Below are 24,782 nucleotides of genomic sequence, written 5' to 3'. Positions count from 1 at the left end.
TAAGCTATAGTGGAACACTAAAAGCTCCTTCATGCACTGGACTAGTAAAGCAGTATCGAGTTGTCAAGCCTGTATGCACGTATCCATTGCTCATGATGAACGTCCTTATCATTGTTATAATTGTGGAATTCAATTCGGACAGTTTGCGGCAGAGCGACTTGCATGGTCGTGTCAAGAAAATAAATTCACTACAAATTTCTTACCGTCACTATTTTCGGGAGCTGCAGCGATGCAAAGTGCCGTGATTAGAACCCACGCACTCTCCATAGCGACTGAAATGTTTATACCAGTAGACTGAAGATGACACTTTGCGGTGGTGGAAGGAAACAGAATTTGAGTTGGACCAATAATGCAATCATTTAGCTCAAATCTTGCATTCGGTGTGAACTAATGTCGAATGACCTTCCGGCGACATGCTCCGCGAGGCATGGAAACGTAACCACTCGCTGACGGTGACATCCAAACTAAGCCCAAGCAACAAGGTAGCCAGGTTGATAAAAGAAATCGTGAGATTCATTTTGGTGCAGGCACGCGGGTTTGTGACCGCCTCGGGGTCAACACCTTTTCAGCAAGGGAAATAGCTGGTCGGAAACAGCTGGTCAGAAATCGCTGTTCGGATCGTGCCTGCAAGTACAGTCAGTATCGCCTATAGCGTTGGTGTTTGATTTTGAGCATTTTATCACTATAAGCGATATATTACTATGACCGATACTGCATGCAATGTATGCGAGTGGGGTGTCAAACGACTCAGCGCGCCGTGCACATACACACTACATACATGTACAATGTCATGTAGCTGGCTGTAGCTCCTGACACACAAAATCAGGATTTCCTCATGATGGAGGCATATTTTGGCAACTTGTACAAGCAAAACTCACCAAACAACACTCACTGGACAAGTTCTTCACGAAGAAGTAACACCCCGTTCTCCTCTGACATCGCTTGATTTTACATCAATCACTATAACCGATGCAGAATAGTGTAATAGACGTCTTTTGAAATATGAATTTGATCACTATAGGCGATATATTACTATAGACGATTATTACTATACGCGATAACTGTGAATACTTAGTTATGGCGAATGAAAATGAATTTGAGAAATTGATCACTATATCCGGTATATTACTATAGCCGCCAACCTTATAGGCGATACGGACTGTACTAAGTATAGTGCAGACTGAGTGAAGGCGATGGTAGATCTACGATGCGAGTGAAATGTGGCATATATTCCTGCGAACTTCTATTTCCGGTCGTGTCCTGGGCCATGGGCGCTGTCCGTCGTAAGCTGTGACCTGTGCTGTTTGCCCCAGGTATCCCCTGCTAGGCTGATACCAATTACCATGATTACTACCATGATCAGCGGTAAATCTAGCAAGTCAAGTGGGTGGCGAGATTATGCGTGAAGAATGTGAGGCGAGCGGGTCCGCCACTTTCGACTGAAGCCAATACAGTTCCAATACTGGCAATAGTACTAATCACGCCTAGCTAGTCTGTATTGGCATCGTGCGAAGATCTCACAATCACATGATTCACATGCGACACGGTTCGGGGACTCGCACATCTCAAGACTCAATCGTCTCGACCTTGTGGAGTTGTGCACCGAGAAAAAGTGCGCAGACTCGGTGATGTGGTTTCCTGCGTGGGGCTGCGAACGGAGGAGCTTTCCGCATTCCTGGCTTGCCGCCTTGTGACCCTTGACAAGAGATGCCGGGCGTAGATCTCTACGGCCAGTTGGAGCGGGTGAGGTGTTGCGCCGCATCGTCACAAAGGCGGTTTTGAGAGTTGCAAGCCACGAAGTTCAGGAAGCGTGCGGTTTCATTCAGAAATGCTCGGGTCTTCCTGCGGGCATAGAGGCGGCTGTACATGCTCTGCAGTAGCTTTATGACGATCAATGCACAGATGCGATTCTTTTAGTTGATGCGCGCAATGCTTCTAATTGTTTGAATAGGCATTTTTTTTTTTTTTTTTTTTTATTGAAAAACCACAAACCTTCAGACATGTGAATGTGCACATGATATACAGTGTACATACGTATGTATCGAGAAGGCAGCACGGAAACGGCAGTGGTGGTGAGGCCTGGGCAGCTCGTCCGACCGTGGGTCTCGGAGTCAACACTGGGCAGACGCACCGGGGGGGGGGGGGGTAGCTTAGGAGATAAGGGATGAAGCCAGCATGATCATAGTATGTAATGCATATGCAGAAGTAATAATGATGTTAATCTTAAAAACAATAGTGCGGTGGACCTGCGCAGAGGAAAGGCATCATGGACATGATCTACGTGTATAACATAATAATATAATAATTAAAAGTGAGCTAGGGCACATCATACACACACACATATGCGCATGTTCAAATAGGAGATCAACCTGATAGGGCGTTCACCGGCCTTGGGTAATCTTGAAATAAAGATATTAATTTTATTGAAGAGATTATTATCATACGCTCACATAAACACCACATACCAACCATGTGCACCCACCCCCACACACACACACGCGCGCGCACACACACACACATGCTCGCACGCACGCACACACACATACACACCACACACACACACACACACACACACACACACACACACACACACGCACACACATACACACACCACACCACACACACACCACACACACACACACACACACACACACACACACACACACACACACACACACGTACACACAGACACACACGTGCACATTCACGCAGACGCGTAATCATACATAATATTTGTGCACAGACTCACTCTCTCACAGTAACGTCCAGAAAACCACCACGCCGAGTCCCTACAGCCGGTCGGTCGCCCAGTCCCAGTGGCTCGAGCGCAGGAATCGGTGGACGCTGCACTTGAAGGACTGCAACCTCTTCTGGTCGGGCTGATCCAGGAGGTGTTGGCGAGGCAACTGGTTCCAGGTGTCCAGCACTCCTTCAGGGAACGACCGGCGGACATTGTTGCGAGAATTGGCTGGGATATCAGACTGCAGCTGGTAGCGGTGGCCGGCCGCCACCCGCGCCTGCTGCCTGGTGTTGGCAGGATGTTGGTCGTGGTCTGGTACTGCTTGGGAGGGGGGCAGCATTCGGGTTAGCATCTGTGGGCCTGTCAGGTAGTGGATTTTGTAGAGATAGCAGAGAGCAGCCACTTTGCGCCGGAGTTCGAGGCTTGGCAGATATGCGCCTTCGCCGATCAGATGCAGGGCTCTCCGCTGTACAGCATCGAGTTGGGCCAGCACCGTCTGAGAAGCACCCATCCAGACTAGCATGCCATGCTCTAAGACTGGGCGAACAAAGCCGTTGTAGACCGTGAGACGGCAGCCAGGGTCAAGCACTGCTGAGGCCTTCTTCAGGAAGCCCAGTCGCTGTGTGGCGCGCAGGGCTGACTGTCGAATCTGCTGGCAGAATGTCAGTTGACTGTCGAAGGCTATCCCAAGTAGCTTCAGGCACTGGGTTTCAGGAACCATTTCACCTTGGAATGTGACCGGAGGGCAGTCCCAGGGCCGACGGTGGTGGCTGACGTGGAGTAGGTATGACTTGGCGGGCTCGAATGTCACTCGCCAGGTCGCACCCCAGGCAGCAAGGGCATTGACGGCGGTCTGGAGATCATCACAGTCAGCTGCGAGGTTGCCGAGATACCGGATACACTTGTAAAGCGTTGTGTCGTCTGCGTACGTGGCAAGGCTGGTCGATTGGGGAAGGTGGTCCTCAGCGTCATTAATGTAGATCAAGAAGAGAGTGGGCCCCAGGATGCTTCCTTGAGGCACACCTGCTCGGATGGCGTGTGTGGCTGATGTTTGTCCACCAACTACGGCCCGGATCTGGCGGCTCTCTAGGTAGTTTTTCAACCATGAGAGCAGGTGGCCAGTCAGCCCAAGGCATCTGGCCTTGTGAACTACACCGCGGTGCGACACTTTGTCAAATGCGCCGGCCACGTCGACAGCAAGGACTCGGGTCACACCCCCAGCATTGGACGTCCGACTCCACTCATGCTGAAGTGAGAGGAGAAGATCAGTCGTGCCCAGGCCGCGTCGGAACCCGAATTGCCGTCCGGAGAGGACCTGATTGCTTTCCAGGAAGTTAGTGATGCTGCGATTGATGATGGCCTCCATCACCTTAGAGAGTATAGAGAGGAGGGAAATCGGACGGTAGTTCTTCGGGGTAGACTTGGAGCCTTTCTTGAAAATAGGGACAACGTTCGCGATCTTCCAGGATGCAGGTTGCACCCCGTCCCGGAAGCACTGGGTGAATAGCTTTGCCAGAGGGCTGGCGAGTGACTGCGCTGACTTCCTGAGCACTTGCGCCGGAATGCCGTCAGGGCCAGTTGCTTTTGAAGCGTCCAGGTTCTTGAGAGCTCGCTGGACTGTGGCAGGGCGGAAGTGTACGGTCTTCAGCCTATTGCCTGTGCGTTGGCGAATAGGGGGCAGAGGTGTGTCTGGCAGGTCATTGGCACCAAGGCTACATTTCTCCGCGAAGTAGTGACCGAGGCAGTTTGCTTTCTCGATGTTCGTGGCATGCTCTTTGCCAGCAGGGTCGACAAGAATCGGGATGGAGCTATTTCGGGAGGTTCCGATGGACTGCTTGATGGTTGACCACCACTGTTTATCTCGAAGGCTGCCGGTCTGGAGTCGTGCACGGACTATTGCTAGATGGTGATTCTGGGCATCACGTAGGCAATCAGAAGACCGGTGGACAGCGAGAGTATAGTTAGCTTGACATTGGGGCGAGTCTGGTCGTCTCTTGAGGGACTTCCAGGCACTCTGTTTCGCCTTCACGGCCTTGCTGCAAGCTGGCGTCCACCAAGCGGGATCAGAGGGCCGAGTACAGAGAAGTTGGGATGGGATAAACTGGTTCATTCCATCTATGATGGCAGAGGTAATATTGGTGCAGCTGCTGTTTGCATCCTCAGACATGAGGGCATCCCAGTCCACACTCCTAAGGTGGTGGTTTAGTCTGTCCCAGTCAGCGCGGCCATATTGCCAGACTGTTCTGGCCGTCTTGGGCTCTCGACATAGTTCTGTCTTGAATTCTGCCAAGATGGTGGCGTGGTCAGATCTACCAATTGGGGGGCCGAGCCGGACCGTCGGGTTGCCCAGGTCACTCATGATGAGGTCGAGGAGGGCATTTCCACGAGTAGGCTCCATCACATGCTGCTGGAGGTGATGTAGTGCGCAGAGGTCCTCCAGTTTCTCCCCAGCTGGAGTTGTTCTACTGCTGCCCAGCCAGGCAGTGTTGTGCGCATTGAAATCGCCAGCGATGATGAGGTGCTGTGCATCCACCCGGGCAACGTCAATGGTCTGGTCCAAGTAATCTACCATACTGATATCGTTGCCAGGAAGAGACCCTGGGCGGTAGGCAGCACACAAGACAACTTTGCGGCCAGGTCTTATGCGGATAGAAAGCCATACAACTTCTTGGTCAAGGGTTGGAACAGCTTCCAGTTCTTGAAAAGCTAGGTGGGATTTCACCCACACAGCCACGCCTCCACCCTGTGGTGTTCGGTCTCGTCTTACTGGAGGGGAGTACCCAGGAAGAGTCACTTCGGCTTGCGTCATCTTATCCAGGGTCAGCTTGGTTTCTGTGACTACAGCAATATCTGCATCAGATGCCAGAAGGGTATGTTGAAATTCGCCAAACTTTGAACGGATACCAAAGGCATTCGTAACCAGCAATTTCAACGTCTTACTGGTCATTGCTCAGGAGAGGGTCGGCAGGTGGGAGACTATCATTGTTCTGAGGAGGAGGGTCAGACTTGGTGATGTCATCAGTTTTGGCAGGTGGGCTAGAATTATCATGGCGTGCTCCACTGCTTTCTTTGAAACGCCATTGCCTGGCATAAAGTGGCCGGGGCCAGAAGTTTGCAGCGGTTATTGTAGAAACTGTTGCAGCGTCAACTGTCAGTCTCGCTGAGATTTTGCCCGTTGCTGATTCGTGCATACTGCAATCGTGCACATCCGCAGATGTCCCAACCGCAGCTGCTCTGTGTTGCACAAACTCCCTGAGGCGTTCCTCGGTGCATTGGTCGCCTAGGTTGCCAACGTACAGCACAGCTTTCTTCGCCCTGGGAGGCTCTGACGACACCATCTTCCAGCTGTCATCTGCGATCACCTGGAGCACGCACTGCTTCTTACTCCGCTTTGAGTTCTGGACTGGTTGGAATCTGTCTTCGTCTACACAGGTTGCATCTTGGTCGCCATCCCCGTCACACTCGTCACTGCTACGGGAGATGTTGCAGGGGACGCTGCCATCCTCTTCACACTCGTCACCGCTACGGGAAATGTTGCTGGAGACGCTACGGGACATCGTGGTGTCGTGCTTTCGAGTACCTGCTGTACCCGCACTACTGCCTGCTTTGGTACGCCTACGCGAAGGTTGACCCGCACCCGTACCTTGCTGTGTTTGAACTGGCCTTGGGGTAGCTTTTCGCAAGGCAATGGCGGATTCTCGGAGAGACACTAACTCTTCGTTCACATCTTTGAGCTGCCTTGACAGCTCGTCAACCCGTTTGTTTAGGCGCGTCTCCCGATCAGCCGATTCCGAGACAAGTGCGGCCAATATTTTCAGGATTTCTACTACAGATAACTCAATTCCCGGCAACGACGCCATCAGCCTCAGCTCTTCGTCACTCAGGGCAGTCGCGCGAGTGTTTGTTCTCGTGGTGGCCCCAGGCATGGCGGAGGTCACCAATTTCTACGAGCACTACTAGAAACACTTACTGCTACCCTACGGAAACTACCTCCAGTCCGGCCTGATGCCGGCTGGGCTCTACCAAGAAAGATTTACGGGAGCTTCAAAAAGTGCAACCTACCGCATTACACAATATTCACTACAATGTGCTTGTGTCCGCCCCTTGCGAAAATTTTAACAAATTCCTACAATTCTCCTGCTAGACTGTTTGTTTCTGGCGGCGGTGAAATGTCTTCGGATGAGGGAACGACACAGGGCGACCCCTTGCCCGGCATGGTGTGTTATTCTCTTGCAACTCTGCCTTTGGTAAAGCCCCTGCAGGTTACCCACACCGACATGTCAGTACGGCAGATTTGGTATGCGGATGATTCTGGCGCGGCAGGGCAGTTGGTTTCCACGCGTTACAGTAGGTGGTGGGACGACATTCAAGTCCAGGGCAAGCAGTATGGCTACAACACCAATCCTGACAAGACTCTTCTCCTTGTCAAGCCCGAAAACGAGGAGGAAGCGTCTCGTATGTTCGCAGATACAGTACTGGCATACGTATTGTCACAGGTGCAGCCAAGTACTTACTTGGGTTCATTTTGTTGGTGAGTTTGGGGGGGGGGGGAGGCGGCGGTGGCCGACCGTGTGCGACAGCGAGTCTCGTAGAGGGCCGCCGAGGTGAAGAAGCTATCGGATATGGCCGAGACGGAGCCATATGCAGCCTATGCGGCGCTAACACATGCATGGTCTCTGGGGGAGATGGATGTACAGGTGTCTGTTTTGTACCGTGCAAATTCCCGGTGACTGAGCTAGGATGAAGTCATCTACAATACACTGTTACCATGGCTACTCTCCATCACATCACGGGTAGAGAGGCATTTTCGGATGCTGAAAGAATTGTCTATCATGCAGCTTCCGACCCGGTTAGGTGGTCTGGCCATACCGTCGCTGGTGCGAATGGCCAGTGGTGCTCTAGAGACCTCCCGAGTCATCACAGCTGAGCAGGTGGATGCTATCTTGAACGAGAACAACTCATCTAATGCCTAATGCCAAAGTAATGGATCAATCTCCCTGGACTGTATTATACTACATGTATTGTTGACTCGGCAAAACGGGCGAAAGCAGAGCCATGGAATAAAAAAAGATCAAGAAGGCAAAATGCACACGCAACGGCCTTATGGCATGGTGGTGAGGTTCCCCTAGCCCCTGCTGCTGCATCTGTGCGTATCAGAAAGGACGATATGCAGTCTTTCCAGGTGAGGGAGACCCTTGCTCCACCCGCGGCTTGACAATTGTAACACCTTTCTGGCCAGTGTGTTTCAAGCTGGCTGAACACTCTGCCATTGCGTGAGCATGGTTATAGCCTGTGCACGGGTGATTTCAGGGATGCAGTTGCGCTGAGATACGGATGGCCTTTGGCTGACGTCCCATTAAGGTGTGCATGTGGAGCTGATTTCACCGCAGCCCACGAGATGTGCTGTCCAACCGGAGGCTTTCCGACAATGCCGGACAATGAAGTGCGGGACTGGATTGCCGACCTGATAACGGAGCTGTGCCCTGATGTTGGAGTTGAGCCTTTCCTGGCTCCGATAGAAGGGGAGATATTCACAGCAGCCAGCACCAACACTGCCAGTGATGCCCGATCGGACGTGGGTTCTAGACTCAGGCACAGAACACCTTCCTAGATGTTCGACTATTTCACTCGGATGCGGCTTCTTATGCCAAGAAGCCCATCACTGACTTGTTACTCCAGCATGAGAGGCAGAAGAAACTGCAGTACAACGAGCGGATTGTACATGTCGACCGTGGACACTTCACTCCACTTGTTTCCACCTCGGCCGGCTGTGCGTCCCCAGAGTGTGTGCGGTTCCTTAAGCGGCTATGTGGAATGTTGGCGCAGCGTGATGGTAAGCCGTATAGTCAAGTGATGGCATATGTTAGGTGTCGCCTGTCCTTTGCCCTGCTTTAAGTGGCAGTTATGTGCATCAGAGGAGCAAGAGATCGGCATAATATTAAAAGCCCATAAACGCTTTGCATCTGCTGGCAATGATAGAAGGAAGGTTCTGACAATCTTTATGATGATGTTGGGCTATCATTTTTTGCGTCCTTTGTTTGTTTTGTTGCAGAGGTATTCTACTGTGTGACTCCGGAATTGTTAGTTCTCATCATCCAAATTGCCCACTTGCGTTCGTTGCTCAGTTCTTGTGTTCTACAAACTCAGATGGTGAGCTAAGGAAAATATTGTTACATGAAAAAATGTGGGCACAAGTTATGCCCCAAGGTTCCATTCTGGGTCCTTTGTTATTCTTGCTTTACGTTAATGACCTACCTTCAGTTGTCCCCGATGTTAGTTTGTATGCGGATGACACTGGCCTTATCTGTTCTGATTCCTCCCCTGCACAATTACTCCTTACCATGCAGCATCGCATCAACAGCACTGTCATGTGGATGCAAACGTGGAAACTCCAGCCCAATTTAGACAAGACAGAAGCCATGTATATTTATTCATCCCCTCCTGATCAACCATTATACTTCCCTGACTCGACTATGCCTATCCGTGTCCGTGTTGTTACTCAGCACAAACATCTAGGTGTGATGTTTGACTGCAAACTCTCTTGGGCTGCACATGTCAACTGTGTATGCAAGCGAACCAGTTCAGCATTAGGGGTACTACAACCACATTGCACTCATTTGCCCATCCAGTGTAAACTATTATTTTATCAGTGCTATATTCTCCCTATATTCGACTATTGCGATACCGCTTGGTGTGGCCTTTCTGACACAACTCTGAGCCAATTAGAAGTCCACCATAGATTTATACTTAAAATTCTTTACAACAAGGATCGATGTTTTCCTTCGGATGCCCTTTATCGACTTGCACACACTTCTCCTCTCTCCGTTCGTCATAAGCACCATCTCTGTACACTGGTTCATAAAATATTTCTTCATAAAACCCCTTCACACATGATGAAGTACAATTGGTTTTCGACAAGCTCAACCCGTAACGCGCTCATCCTGCCTCTTGTTAAGTCAGCCCAGTATGATCAGTATCTAAAGTCCCCTTTGTTTTCCGGCTACTCTCATTGGTTATCATTACCATACGGTCTGAAAACTTGTTCTTCTATTGGTCAGTTTAAAGATCTACTATCACAACTGAACTAGACGCAATAATTATCATCGAAGAACATTCTCGAATATCTGGATGATGCACGAATTTTGATAGTGCTCACTTCCGTTAATCGTTTTTCTTTGCAATTTTCCATTCATTTTCTGCTTTTTAAATTCATATTTGCTTTGTTTTCCTAGCTTACTATTGCCGTGGCTGGCTCAACGCCCTTGTCTCAGGGGATTCTGTCCCTGCATTAGCTATGCTTGTCACGTGCTATGAGATTGTGTCTAATAATAATAATAATAATATGCGATCGAGTCCACCAACTAAACCAGAATTTTGAACAGTCAGACGTGCACAATCTAGCACAAAACTGACAAGGAGTACAGTGACATACCACGGCATGAAAGTCAGCTAGAGCACTGCTCGACAGCCCTAACCAACGGCCTTCCAACTTGGAAGGTTCATGGATATTAGTGATAATTCCAAAAGGGGGGAAGGTAAGCGCCACCGAGCCGAGCACAAGCTACACATGATTCCAAGGCGTCATGGTAGGCTTGCTTGCGACAATAACGGGACGGCAAGACCAGACAGAACGGTCAAACCACAATTCGAAAACGCAAAGCAACAACCACCCAACTAATTTGGGAGGCTCAATATTATCAGAGGTGAAAATATATATAATTATATGACTTTTTCATGCCGTGGAATGTCTCAGTACTCCTTGTCAGTTTTGTGCTAGATTGTGCACGTCTGACCGTTCAAAATCTGGTTTAGTTGGTGGACTCGATCGCAAAACTTGTGCCCACATTTTTCTTGTGGTCTACATTGTATTATATCGAGTTTCACCGTGACCAATTCAGGTTTTTATTTTTTTATTTTTTATTTTTATTGGGAACACAGCCCTACAAAGAGACATGTGGAGACAAACACAAGACAAGACACAGGGGATGTAGGGACGACGTGCCGATGTACAGGGAGCAACTCGACCGACCAGGGGTCTCGGCGTTAGCGTTGCAACCTGGCATCGAAAAAAAGAGGGGGGGGGGGGGTGCATGGTCAGGTAGCAAAAATAATAATTTGGTGCGAGAAAGGGGCGCTAGTATTGCACCAAATAATAATTATAAATACGTGTAATGACTAAACCAGGAGGGAAAATGAAGAAAGAGAACAATAATCATAACAAGCAAGTAGTAGTAGAGAGGTAAATACTAAATGGGTCTCAAATCTCAATATCATCGTCACAGATACTGTGTGGACCACAGCCATCTCTTTCGGATTAGATCCTTACATACGTTGACCTTGAAGGTTTGGAGGCGTCTTGAATGAGGCTCGTGAAGCAGGAGGTCCGCAGGCAGGTTGTTCCAGGGTGTGATGGCGAAGAAGGGGAAGGATCGCAGGAGGTAGTCAGGGGCTGTGCGAGGGGGTGTCCACTTCAGCTGAAAGGCATGGTGCGTCTGACGTTTTTGCCGTGTGCACATGCTAGCTACGGCAGGGGGCTTGGTTGGTGGCAGCATGGCCTTTACCTGGGGAGGCCCTGGAATGTAGTGCAGCTTGAACAAGTATGACAGGGCTGCCACCATCCGACGAAGCTGAAGACTTTGGAGGATGGTTCCAGGTCCCAGGAAATGCAGGGCACGTTGCTGAACCTTGTCCAGCTGGGCCATGTTAGTTGCGGCTGCGCTCGACCAGGCCAGTGGGGCATATTCAAGTAGGGGTCGCACGAATCCCTTGTAGACCGTCACTCGACCATGGTCGTCCAGGATGGGTGCTGCCTTTCGTAGGAAACCCAGCCTTTGGGAGGCGCGCAGTGCAACACTGCGAGTGTGCGCTCTGTAGGAGAGAGTAGGGTCGAGCATGACTCCCAGCAGCTTCAGGGTATCTGTCTCCTGGAGTGCTTCACCTCCAAAGGTGACTGGTGGAGTGCAGGGGGGGAACGTGCTTGCGATGTAGAGTCATGCGCTGTGTCTTGGCTGGCTCAAAACAGATACGCCACTTGCGGCCCCACTCCTCAAGACTGTTGAGGGACCCTTGGAGGGAGGCGGTGGACTGTTGGAGATCGTCAGTTGGCTGTACTAAGCTGTAGAGTGTGGTGTCGTCTGCAAAGCTGCTCAGCTGCGTTCCTGGAGTTAAACATTGTTCAATGTCACAGGTGTATAGAAGGAAGAGGCTGGGTCCTAGGATGCTGCCTTGGGGGACACCAGCCTGGATGGGTTGAGCATCTGACGTCTGGCCTCCAACCACAACGCGGGTGTTTCGGTTGGTGAGGTAGTCCTGTAGCCATACAAGCAGGCGTCCGTCGACGCCGGCCTGCTTTGCTTTGTACAGCACTCCTGTGTGCGATACCCGGTCAAACGCACCGGCAATATCCACGGCGAGGACCTGGACACAACCGCCAGTACTTATGGTGTGGACCCATTCATGTTGGAGAGCCGTTAAGATATCTGCGGTTCCTCTACCACGTCGGAATCCAAACTGGCTGTTTGGCAACACCTCATGCTTCTCTAGGTAGTTAACCAGTTGCGTGTTTACAATGCCCTCCATGACTTTCGACATGATCGTTAGCAGTGATATTGGTCGGTAGTTAGATGCCAAAGATCTGGAGGACCGTTTGTGAACTGGGACTACATGGGCAAGTTTCCATGCCCCAGGTTGCACACCGGCTAAGAAGCAGAGGGCGAAGAGCTTTGCCAGTGGGTCTGCAAGTTCAGATGAGCACATCTTGAGCACACGAGCAGAGATGCCATCCGGTCCAGTTGCTTTTGATACAGCCAAGTTCGCCAAGTGCCGTTTGACCGTTGCTGCGCGGAAGTTCCTCATTCAGGTTGCATTGTGTATTTTGCTTTCATTACATTTTCGAGCATTGCATTCATTGTGTTGCTTTCCCCCGTACAAGAGGCGAGCTAGCTGGCAGTCTCTACATGAAGTAGTCTGCACGCAGGGATGGGTGAAGCAGGGTGCCGTGAAAGCCTGGAATTTCAAGTTTCCCTCGTGTGAAGTAAATGTGTTCAGCCGAGAACATGTCAGAATTCATGGCGAGGATCGTATCCTGGTGTGGCTGGATCTTAATCCAAGAGCAAGCAGCGCGCCACACGGAAGTCCCAAGTTCGAGTATGTTTTTGGCCTCACGCCTGCTGGCGTGCTTGTTGAACCACTACACTGACCACGCTGACTGGCGAGACCATCATCGGAAGAGTAAGACTAAGAGATCTCTGGAAGAAGAATCTCCCACGTCACATGACCCGTTGCCATGGAATGGAGCCAGCTGATTGGCTGCTCAGCGGACAGGACTTCGCTTAGCATCTGCGGCCCTCAGACTTGTCCCCATTATTTCGATGAAATCATTCGCAAAACGAAGAAAGGAGAAGGAGAGGAGTGTGTGTTTCAAGCTGAAGACGAGCCAATATTACAGCATCCATGGAGACAAAGCCGGTTAACAATACACGGGTCAATCACAAACAAAACTCAACAAAACAAAACTGTAGTGAAACGAAAGTACAGCACTTTATGTCGTGTGTATATTATGTACATGTAGCTGTTAGTGCGAGCTAAACGTTTATGACCATGTTACACCTCAGGTCATCAACAATGAGGGAATGATGCTAATCCCACACAAAGAAAGACAAGTGATCGAAACGATTGCCAGCGTTTTTTTGTGTACAATATGGGTAACTAGGTGCATGGATACACGATAAAAAAACATCTGACATTTTCAACTAAACCAATTCACCAGTTACCGGTTAGGTTGGGTATGGGGCTTTGTCACGCACACAGCTGAGGAAGCATTCAGTAGGCCTAGGCTATAGCTGATAGGGCTCTTGTTTGCAAATTTTGTGAAGCACTGTTCCAACGACTGAACTTTAGCGGAATCACCAAAGTCCAGTCCTTTTGTTTTCAATTCTAGAAGTCTTGTGTGTGGGTTTCGTAAAGGTCGTCGACAAAACTGGCAATGGCATCAAAGTGTTCTTTGAACTTTGCTGATACTGAAGGTTGGTTCCCCACATTCACACGTACATAGGCACGTGTAGGGCTTCTGATGAGAGAACTGGCGATGGAGGAATGTTTGAAAATATCTCGGCTCCTGGGGCAGACCATTTTCCCCAAAAACTTATGCAAAGAGGCCACTGAATGTGCTGCCTGTGCCACTGCCAATCGAGTAGTTCCCTCGACGGCTATACAGATCGCAGATCCGGGCTCATCCGGCACGCAAATATCCACAAACATTGGATAAGCATCACCAAGTCGTAAACCACTTTCTAGCCAGTTACAGCTCGTTGCCAGCACCCACTTTAGAAAGTCTCGTATATCGGATGACCTCTAGTGTCGAGACGAACTAGTTTTTTAGCGGCGTTCGCAAGCCAAGGAGGGAGTAGAAACTGGACACAATCTCCATGGCACTTCTTGAATTCTTCAAAAGGCTTGATCCAGTTCACACGGACCACCAACACCTGTACTCAGGCGACTCCCAGCGATAGCTGCCGACGCAGCTGGATTAATTTTGCTGCAGGTTTGCAGAGCATTCACACTGCTGGCATTCCAACTCCTTCCGAATCGCCCGCCGCCTAGCCAAGAAACGTAGCAATGCATCGCTGTCCTGTATTTCCTCGGGCACGTCCTTCCCTGAACTCTCGGCCATAGCATGTGACTGCATGCGGTCCAGCACTGCACCAAAATGGCTCACTGGTGGGTAAATTGATAGCCTTGAATTTACAGAGCGCACCCACAGGTGCCAGTTGCAGCAAGATTTGGTTTCTAGATTTACATTGTGTGACCGGTGACAAGACGACCAGGGTGCATGGCAGGCGTTTGTGCAGTTCTCAACACTAACATGCCTGCAACACACATGCACACACACACACATTTACACACACGCACGCACACGCACGCACACACACACACACACACACACACACACACACACACACCAGTGGCAGATCATTACTGTCCACTGGAGCAGTGTCTATAGACTGTCGAGTAGCTACATCTCAGAGTCGGCATCGCATGGTGAAGCAGATGTTGAATCACTACCCTCCCCATTCTGCTCCTCTTCCTCCTCCTCATCGTCATTTTCATCATCCTCATCTTCATTTTCATCATCCCCATCATTGCCATTGCTATCAGAATTCAGCAACTTCTCCAGCACCGTGCCGCCCAACCGACTGCGGCGTTTGCGCCCGGTCTGGCACCGTACTGGCGTGCAATCCATGGCCTGGTCACCCCAGGCCGCCGCCGATGCTTCCGCCGCCGATGCTTCCGCCGCCAATGCTTCCGCCGGCACCAATGCTTCCGCCGCCACCAATTCTTCCGCCACCAACAAAGCTTCCACCGCCGCCAATGCTGCCGCCGCTGCTGTTGCTGGTGATACGGTGGGTGCCATGCGGACACGCTTTGCCGCTGGCGCCGGAGCATCGTCGGTAGCAGATAACTCAAAGGTGCTTCGAATGGACGACGTCTCAGTCCTGCGACGTTTTTTTGAAGTGTGTGACATGCCGGTATTGCCGGTATTGCCGGTATTGGAGCTGGATGATACACTTCTGGACTGAAGTGTGTCGGATGTAGACATGCTGGCGCTGGTGCTACTGCTACCAAATGTGCTTGTGCTGGCAGTAGCCGAACTCAGGGATGCTGCCGCCTTTCCGGCCTCATCCTCAGAGGAGCTGGCTGGCGAGCTACTACTGGCACTGCTGCTGGTGTCGCTGCTGCCACTACTACTGCTGCTACCGCTGCTACCACTACTGCTGCCACTGGCATCACTAGCGCTGCTGCTGCTGCTGCTGCCACTGGCATCACTAGCGCTGCTGCTGCTGCTGCTGCCGCTGACATCACTAGCGCTGCTGCTGCTGCCACTGGCATCACTAGCGCTGCCGCTGCTGCTGCTGCCACTGGCATCACTAGCGCTGCTGCTGCTGCTGCTGCCGCTGACATCACTAGCGCTGCTGCTGCTGCCGCTGACATCACTAGCGCTGCTGCTGCTGCCACTGGCATCACTAGCGCTGCCGCTGCTGCTGCTGCCACTGGCATCACTAGCGCTGCTGCTGCTGCTGCCGCTGGCATCACTAGCGCTGCTGCTGCTGCCACTGGCATCACTAGCGCTGCCGCTGCTGCTGCTGCCACTGGCATCACTAGCGCTGCTGCTGCCACTGGCATCACTAGCGCTGCCGCTGCTGCTACTGCCACTGCTTAACGATGAAGAGCTAATGGCGCTGAGGGTGGTCCAGCTGCTGGTCTTGGGCCTGGCCTGCTTGTGGTGAAAATGCGGCTTCGCAGGTGGCGGTGTGTGGCCGCTGTCGCTGCCGTCAGTGCCAGTGTTGCTGCTGGTACTGGAGGTACTAGCAGCTGATGTCTGAACGGCTGCACTAGAGTCGGAGCCAGTCTCCTTCGGCTCCATGTTAACTACAAGTTGTACAACTACAACCAGACAGGTGAACACGCACACGCACACGAGCACGTATAATACTAGGAATAGGAAGAGAAGTACTGATATTGGCCGGTTCCATTGCGGTAACTAATAACCACTTGCTGCACTGACACCAGTAGACGAACTGGAATGTGACAAACTGGTGTATTCTAGGAGGAGAGAAAGGCGACGTGTGTCCGTGCGTGCATGACACAATTAGACATGGTTAGCATTTTTCCGTTCACGCTATTTTCGACGGTCGGCCAGTACCGTTTTTTGTGTGTGTAGACATGGTTAGCATTTCACCGTTTGCGCTAAATCCAACGGTCCTCGTACCCAACACCCAAAATACCGTCGGTTTGGTACCTTTCGACGATAGAAAGCTCTGTTTAGCGGGAGAACGAAACTGTAAGATTCCAACTAGGGTTACGTCACAAGTTGACCTTTCATAGTGTTAGATTGACAGCATGAAACAAGGTGGAAATATTCAAACAGTGACCTTACTACAACCTTCCGCGGTTGGTAGAGCCCCGGTCCCTGCGGACCATTTGAATCATATACAAGGTTTATCTAATACTGGTTTTGAACCCGTGTTAGGTTATATAAGTCGATCTTTGTGTCAGAAACGGAAAATTATTAATGCCAAACAGTGACTTGAAAACACACACAAATCTGTACAGGCCGACGTACGGTCGAAGTTAGCGTGAACGGTAAAATGCTAACCATGGCTATTGATTGGCATGGTGCACAGTAGTGCGGAGTTCACACGTATTGTACGAGCTCGTACGAACACAAAAGCTACTTTAGCAACTTTGTCTGCAAAGTCGCGTGAATAGAGCTGTGTAGTTACAATAATTATGTTGTCATCCAGTATTTGTTTGCTTGTTTGTTCCATTCTTCAATGTATTATTATTATTAAATTTTTGATAGGGCAATCCCCACAGGCCTAAGGCCTTCTTACAGGGTACCCTAAATGTGCCAATACAAGGTAACGGAAGCGAGAAACAGATGTGCAAAGGCGAATGTCAGCAGGTAGAGAGTTCCAACGATCTGAGCCTAGAAAACTAAGAGAAAAAAGACCATACCGATTTGAAGCAGGGGGAATAGTAAGGGCTTTAGAAACTTGAGAGCGTGTGCGGGAGTTTGTGTGTGACGATGCACTGCGCAACGAAAAACAACTAGAGATGTAGTGCATGCATCTGCGCAATCCACACCAGTGAAAATGAACACTAGGAAATATTAGAACCGAGCGTTTTCGTTCCCTCCCCTTCATGGGCTCTTTAAAATACAGGGAATAAAACAAAAATGACTAAGACAGCAATTACGTCATGTTTGTAAGTCTACAGATTTTCGGCCCATTCAAATTTCGGCCTCCCAAGACTGAAACACATTTCGGCCGCATTAAATTTTCGAGCTGTACTGCTGCCGCCATGTATTCACATGTTGCTGCTGCTCGCTTTCACATCCATGGCATTGTACTTCATGCAGTGCTAGTTATCTGCGACACCACACAATATGCACATTGTTAAATTTCTTGTTTCTGATTGTCATCGTGCATGCAGGACAATCATGTAGTACGTAGTAGTTTCATCTTATCACACCAAGTAGTTATACATATTTTTGTTCATTTCCACCCTGGATCTTGTTTGGTGTTTGCTGCATTTTTCACTGCTTGTCTGTTGAAAACTATAGTCCACTTCGTCCTCAGCATTCTGAATCTCTCTTATTGCCGACCATAAATTGAAGTTATCAATGCTGTTGTCCTCAAGCTGTCATCGGTAGCTGGGAGGGCTATGCCTATGGCGAGTCGAAGCTGTGCATCTGTGATACACGAGGCGCCAACCGCAGTGAATACTCTACTCGGATGCTCATTGATGTGCGTTCAGAGTTGCTACCGACCTCAGTCGCCCACAGTAGGAGATTGCAACCCGACTCTCCATATGTATTTATTATCATCCCATGTGAAGAAAACTGAATTTCAAAGCTGTAAGCCAATCAGCTCCATCTTTCAGTGCTTGTGTCAAGAGGCACAGGGAATGCGATAGGGTCCAGCGGATTCTGCCGGCAGAAAAATTGGCAGAATTCGGTACTTTTTCTGGTACGTTTCATGCATGTTTGGTATGTGGATAAAGAAATGGAGCAGAATTCGAGGAATTGCCCGTCATAAGGTTTGTATGGTTCTGCCAATTTTACTGCTTTTCGAGCATAATCTGCCACCTTTTCGAGCAGAATCCGCCGGTCCACCGAACTTGATTTTACCTACTTAATAATATAATAATATTCGCGGGATCCGCGTCGGCATCGCTTGAATGTCCAGAAACACACAAACTAGCCTTCGCATCCGCAGGCCACCACTATGCCTGTTAACCTTAGTGGCGAATGCAGACCTCACAAGTGAGTCAGGGGGGGGGGGGGAGAGGAGGTTAGTCTCTCAACCAATCGGGCGTGTAACGGCCCATAACCCTGTAAACTGCATCCTTGTTATTCTCACTCCGAGCTGTGAGTACCCAGTTGACCGTGGGTGTCGGCGCAGTTCAACACGCGTAAAAAGTCTTTTTACACGCTCCCTGCTACCAGCGCGGGTCTTGAACTCGGGACCTCATGATTCGCAGGCAGGCCTGCAAACCAATCGGCCATATGCGTTGGTTACCTACTTTGTGAAGTAAAACACGACAAACTGGGGAAATGCTATTATACAGTATTTCGAATGTATCAAGGTGTTCGAAGAGTCTGCGTGGTGAGAGGTGAAAGCAAATAAGTGCAATAAAGAATATAGTTATATTGATGCAGACATGGCCAGACAACAAAAGTCGATTTTGGATAATAAAATTGAACTCGGATAATGAGCCAATATTAAAATTTAATGTAAAATAGAAAAAAGAAAACACATGAGAACGAGATATGAAGCAAATATCAACGACTGTATTAAGCAGTCAGAACGTGCCGTTACAGGGCACAAAACTGACACTGTGACAGGCTACTGAAACATTCAACGACCTAAGACCTTGCTCTAACACATCCCCAGTGTGCAAACCCACAGCCTTTCAACTTGGAAGGTTCAAGGTTAGGTAGAACCGAACTACACCCAGGTAGCGAACGTGTGCGCTGGGAGCGATGTTGAGGGCACAGAGGTGGAGTTGGACACCGGGGTCCAGAAGCTTTGAGTTTGACCTGAACACCGCGAACGGGGTTTTGGAGGGGTTCAGGTTCAATACAAGACCTCTTTCCGCCAAGAATTGATGCATTTTTCCAATGTCTTCCTCTAGCTCCTTGCATAACTTGCTGTTCCAGCTCTGTACAAGGAGACATCGTCAGAGCCGAGCCGTACAGTGTTCGAGCACAGAAGGGAGTTTCCTCACGCACGGAAAGGGTGAACAGGGATGGACCAAGGACCTCTGTTGCTGCTGTACGTTTCACCTTGCTGTTCCTTGGGTACAACACGTTGGCTTCTGTTAGTGAGGTAGCTGTGGAAGCATTGTAGTGCTGTACCGCCGACACCGATCTCTAGTCTAGTAGCTACTGGAGTAGAATTCTGTGATCGACGGTGTCAAATGCCTGAAAGGAAGGCGGCTACTACATACTGCCCCTTGTAAGCCTTCATATGAGTAGCCCCTACGGCAGGCGAATTGTTCGTGAGGCAGAGGTAACAGACTAGCAGTGACACTGGTCTGTAGTTAGACGAGATCGACGTGTCGCCACGTTTGTGGATAGGTCAAACATTGGGGAGTTTATTGGTGTTGGGAATTCTCCAGATGTAAGAGACATTGAGAACAGTTTGGCTAGTGATGGAGCAATCTCATCACTGATCAGCTTGTATGCCGAAACCGGGATGTTGTCTGGTCCTGTAGCTTTGCGGCTTTTCATTCTCCGGATGCACAGTTGCACGTGTGGTACAGTAACTAGCGTGAGCTGTGCTAAGGAGTACTCTGGTAGAGGACCATAGGGCGTGAGTGGCTGACTGTCAGTTATTGATGCATTGTTAACAATGTTCGCAAATGTCGCTGTGATGGCAGAAACTTGGCAGCAGGTTCGTGGTGGATTTTAACTCTGTCGAGTAGACTGTTCATGATACTCCGAGCATTGCTCTCTTGGGTGACCTCTGTGGTGAACTAGTTATTGCTGGAAGTAAGTAGGCCGTTTCTTCTTAGTCAGGAGTTTGCATTGCCTGCGAAGAGCTCTGAACCTTTGCAGGAGTTCTGGCTGGTCTGGGTGTCTGAGCATTGAACGGTGTGCTCGTTTGCGTTGGAAAGGCTTCTTGGCTGCTCATCGTCCACCCACGGAGCCGGGGCGTGTCTTTTCTTGCTGTGCACCGATCTAACAGGGCAGTGTTCGTCCAGGGTGTCACTAACTGCACTCTGCCAGTTTTCAGTGTAATCATCTAAAGACACACGTGACGAGCTATTCATTGTTTGCTGGTGCTGCTTAGACATCTTCCGGGCAGCTGTGTCTTGGAAGTCTTTGATTTTCAGTGTACGCAGAGGTGATTTTCGTATTTTCACATGTCTGTTAGTCTGGTATGACTGGGTTTTGGTGTCTAGGCTGACCATGAACTCGCACAAACATCGCGCAGGACACCTCTAACACAACTGGTACGCACACATCTGCACCGAGCACACTCACCTACTCTAGTGCCTTGCAGGGAGTGCAAGCTCCCACTTCTTCCACTTCTCACCAGTCCCCACCTGAAAAACACGTGGGCTCGCATGGGCTCACTCAGCACCACTCAGCCATTGGGACTTCGGCTCAAGAAGCGGCAATGAAGTCCCCACCCTGTGCTTCCACATCCGACACCACACAACAGGGAGGCACAAAAGAAAACCATGAGGAAGAGAGTCCACACAGCAGGGCCACCGGCACTGGCGGAATGAGCAACGAAACCACGTCGGAGGCACCAGGTATCCCTAATAACAGCAGCAGCACTGAGGAGGAGGGGGACGACGATGACAATGACGACGACGCCCCTGCTCCTTCTTCTGATGTCGAGCGAACCGAGCTGTTAATTGCTGACGCTTTAAAAGCATCCAAACGCCAGAGGCAATCCATATCACCGGAGTACAAACGTTCCGGGCAAGACAAAAAGAAGTTGCAAGTTTCTCAAGCAGAAAGCCCCCTAGCCGGAAGCCCGGCTGGCGTAAGTAGACCATGCAATCATTGTTTCTCTATGCACTCACAACGTTTTTTGTTTGTTTTTCATGCTAATTTCTACTGTTAATATGTCATTGCTGAACACTCCCACCCCTCTACCTGCATTACCAAGTGTATCAGCAGGTCCGGCTCCATCCCTTCGGATCCTTGTGACAAATGCGTTCAGTATCACAAACAAGATGAGTAACCTGCAGCATACAGTTTCCCAGAACGATGTCGACATCGCTATTGTCACAGAGACTAAGTTAGGAAATGGCACTCTGGACTCGGATATCTCACTGCCTGGATACACTGTTGCTCGAAAGGACCGTAACGAGAACGGGGGTGGTGTCGCCATCTGGGCTTAGTCCGAGCTCTCCTTCACGCACCTCTCCCACCTGGAATGTTCAGCGCACGAGGTTCTGTGGACGTCTGTCTCCACACAATGCGAGAGCCGAGTCATTATCGGTGCCGTCTACCGCCCAGGGTCATGTGCCGAGTCAGATATGTCCCTGATTGACCATCTAGATGGTGCCCTTGAGGGTGCTCGCCGCCTTGGCACCATCATAATCTTGGCTGGGGATTTCAATGTCCACAACGAGGAGTGGCTTCGCAGCACAAAGACAACTGTGGCTGGGGAAGCTTTGGAAGTGTTGTGTGCAACCCACCACCTCGACCAGCATGTACACCATCCAACACGCGGTGAAAATACGTTAGACTTAGTTCTTTCCGACTTCACTACCCCAGTATCAACCAACGTGCTTTCCCCCCTCGGCAGGTCCGACCATGCCGTTGTGATATGCAACTTCCAAGCAGTTTCCGCCCGCCGCGATCCAACAACCTCCCGCAAGGTGTGGAAATACGATAGTGCTGACTGGAAGAGACTCCGGGCGTTTTACCGCGGTCACGGCTGGCAGTCGATAATGTCAGACGATCCCACTCTGTATTGCGAGCGATTAACCTCGGCCATCCTGCAAGGCATGGACCAGTACATCCCCACCAAATTCTTCACCACTCCTTCCTCTGACCCTCACTGGTGGACTCCAGAGTGCACCATTGCTGAAGAGGCAAAGGAGAAGCAGTGGAAGAAGTGGAGGCAGAACCCGCACCGGGATGACCTGAAGACCTCCTTCATTGCTTCTGTCAACCGAGCTGTTCACACACAGCAGAGCGCCCATATGTCTAGCGTCAATCGACTGCGCCACACACTCAGCTGCCAGTCACTTAGTGATAAACAGTGGTGGACAAACATGAAGAAAGCCACTGGCGCTACGCGCAACTCCGCTGATGTTCCTTTGCTAGTCGACAACCATGGCAAGGAGTTCCACACCTCAGCAGAGAAGGCTGAGTGCCTGGCACAGCATTTCTCCTCGAAGTGCAGCTTGGGTGACCGAGAACTGACTATCAATGACCTTCCTGCGGTGACCATCCCGACCCACGAGCCATTAGAGCACGTCCATTTCCGAGAAGCTTCAGTCCGGCGGCATCTTGCAAGGCTAGTCCCATCCAAGGCATCTGGACCTGACAGCATTCCATCTCGGGTATTGAAAGAGTGCTCTAAGGAACTTACTCATCAGGCCAGTGATGTTAGGAGATGCCCGTAGGAGCGTTGTGTCGTCTGCGAACAGTGATGTGCCCGGGGCAGCTGCGGGCAGATCATTGACGTATAAAATAAAAAGAAGGGGGCCGAGGATGGAACCCTGGGGAACTCCGGATAATACTGTTGTGTCGGCCGAGGACGTCCCATGTACCGTGATGTACTGCGTTCGCCCAGTTAGGTAAGATGTTAGCCATAGCAGGGGATTGCCGTCTACAGTAAATGATCCACGAAGCTTGGCCAAAAGCCCCCGGTGCCAGACGGTATCGAAGGCCTTGGCAAGATCGAAAAAGCAGATCCCGACTAGATCTCCACCATCCCGATGTCCACCTATCTGCATTTTTAAGCCCAGCTGCCTTCGTGATCTTGGCACCTATGCCCGCGACAGAAAACAATGGAGTAACATCTGCTCAGCCATTTAGTCTAGTACTGCTCTTCTTAAATTTGACCTTTATTACAAGACTCTTCTTTTCTTTTTCATTTCGTTCTCCCACTCTCACACACACATGCTCACAGTTAATTCTGCCGTCGTGAGTCCCATTCGGGACGGATACGAGAATAATAATAATAATAATACACACACAACAGAGGCGAAAGGCTGTGTTAGCTGTAACTTAAAGTTTCACGCATCGAGCGATCATCGGACAGCAGCATTCACTATCGAATTCTCTACGAGCAGGCCTAGATATTTTGATGCTAGTGTGGAAGTTAGTGCATATGTGCGAAGTGAAGACGTGGCATTGGGACAATGGTATTGAGTTGTTTTGTGAGAGTTAACGGATAAAGGTGAGAATAGAGGCGATAACAGGGCAGTGTTACCGAGTCATTAAAGGCGATAGCGACGGTAGCGCAAGACCACAGCAAGAGTGAAGAGGGAGAGAGAAAGCACCATGGCGCCAAACCTGGTGCAGGTTGCGCCATGTCGAAAAACTCACGTAACTGATGGTGAGAATCTGGACAAGTAATACTTGTTCTCGTGTCTGCATTTCGACACCAACTCCGACCTTTTGTTGATGTTGACCGTTTTGTCTGCTTCCAGGATCTCCAGTTTCTCAGCAAGGCATAGGGGACACCGCTTGGTCGCGTTCGAGTAGGCCTGGGCCTTGGTGACGACGGCCCATTTCACAGAGTGCGGAGTGTTCTTCCGCTTGAGCTTCCATATGCACTTGGACAGCTCCGTGCTTTTTTCCATCCTCTCATGCCTCGTCGTGCTCATGTGGTTGTTGTATCCCTCTTCACTCTTGCTGTGGTCTTGCGCTACCGTCGCTATCGCCTTTAATGACTCGGTAACACTGCCCTGTTATCGCCTCTATTCTCACCTTTATCCGTTAACTCTCACAAAACAACTCAATACCATTGTCCCAATGCCACGTCTTCACTTCGCACATATGCACTAACTTCCACACTAGCATCAAAATATCTAGGCCTGCTCGTAGAGAATTCGATAGTGAATGCTGCTGTCCGATGATCGCTCGATGCGTGAAACTTTAAGTTACAGCTAACACAGCCTTTCGCCTCTGTTGTGTGTGTATACTGCTCTGTACATTCGTACATTGAGCACTCTACCTCGAGCTTCCAGGACCGGCCTTGTTTGTAATAATAATAATAATAATATTCCCGATGTCGACACACTAATTGCACCAGGCGCGTCAGCTGGAGGGTGGTAGAATCGCCTCTGCGAAATCCGGACTGAACTGAACTCAAACGTGACGAGACATGACAGTACAATTGGTCGTAGAAAACGCGCTCACAGAGTTTGGAAACAGAGGACAGTACTTGTAGAAATATCGGACGGTAGTTTGATGCTTCGTGGCGGGACCCTTTCTTGTAGATCGGTATAACATTAGCTGTTTTCCATGCAGAGGGAAAATGACCAGTGCGGAATGATA

General features: G+C 50.2%; 3 protein-coding genes across 5 annotated transcripts in view; 1 reads left to right on the top strand and 2 right to left on the bottom strand.

Moving 5' to 3' along the window:
* The window catches only part of LOC135822592 (mucin-17-like), a 25,942-nt gene extending 25,392 nt beyond the window's left edge, over positions 1–550 (bottom strand). For all 3 annotated transcript variants that reach the window (XM_065335394.1, XM_065335397.1, XM_065335398.1), the window contains exon 1: positions 204–550. In XM_065335394.1, coding sequence (XP_065191466.1) covers positions 204–267 — 64 coding nt within the window. In that variant the 5' untranslated portion in view covers positions 268–550. The remainder of the gene's footprint in view (positions 1–203) is intronic.
* Positions 551–13,137: 12,587 nt separating this feature from the next.
* Positions 13,138–16,163, bottom strand: LOC135823678 (uncharacterized protein DDB_G0271670-like). The gene has a single exon (XM_065336527.1). It carries the CDS (start codon positions 16,161–16,163, stop codon positions 14,754–14,756), a length of 1,410 nt encoding a protein of 469 aa, XP_065192599.1. The 3' UTR covers positions 13,138–14,753.
* Positions 16,164–21,802: 5,639 nt separating this feature from the next.
* Positions 21,803–22,900, top strand: LOC135823677 (uncharacterized). The gene has a single exon (XM_065336526.1). The coding sequence runs from the start codon at positions 21,803–21,805 to the stop codon at positions 22,898–22,900; it is 1,098 nt and encodes a 365-aa protein (XP_065192598.1).
* The last annotated feature ends 1,882 nt before the right edge of the window (positions 22,901–24,782 follow it).

Source organism: Sycon ciliatum, chromosome 8 (genome assembly GCF_964019385.1).
Source record: "Sycon ciliatum chromosome 8, ocSycCili1.1, whole genome shotgun sequence".
Taxonomy (NCBI): Eukaryota; Metazoa; Porifera; class Calcarea; order Leucosolenida; family Sycettidae; genus Sycon; species Sycon ciliatum.
The sequence above is the reverse complement of the archived record's forward strand: the minus strand, read 5'-3'. Positions and strand labels throughout refer to the sequence as shown.

Excerpts from the sequence above, each read along its gene's own strand:
- LOC135823678 (XM_065336527.1), bottom strand. The coding sequence starts at position 16,163 with ATGGAGCCGAAGGAGACTGGCTCCGACTCTAGTGCAGCCGTTCAGACA.
- LOC135823677 (XM_065336526.1), top strand. The coding sequence starts at position 21,803 with ATGTCCCTGATTGACCATCTAGATGGTGCCCTTGAGGGTGCTCGCCGC.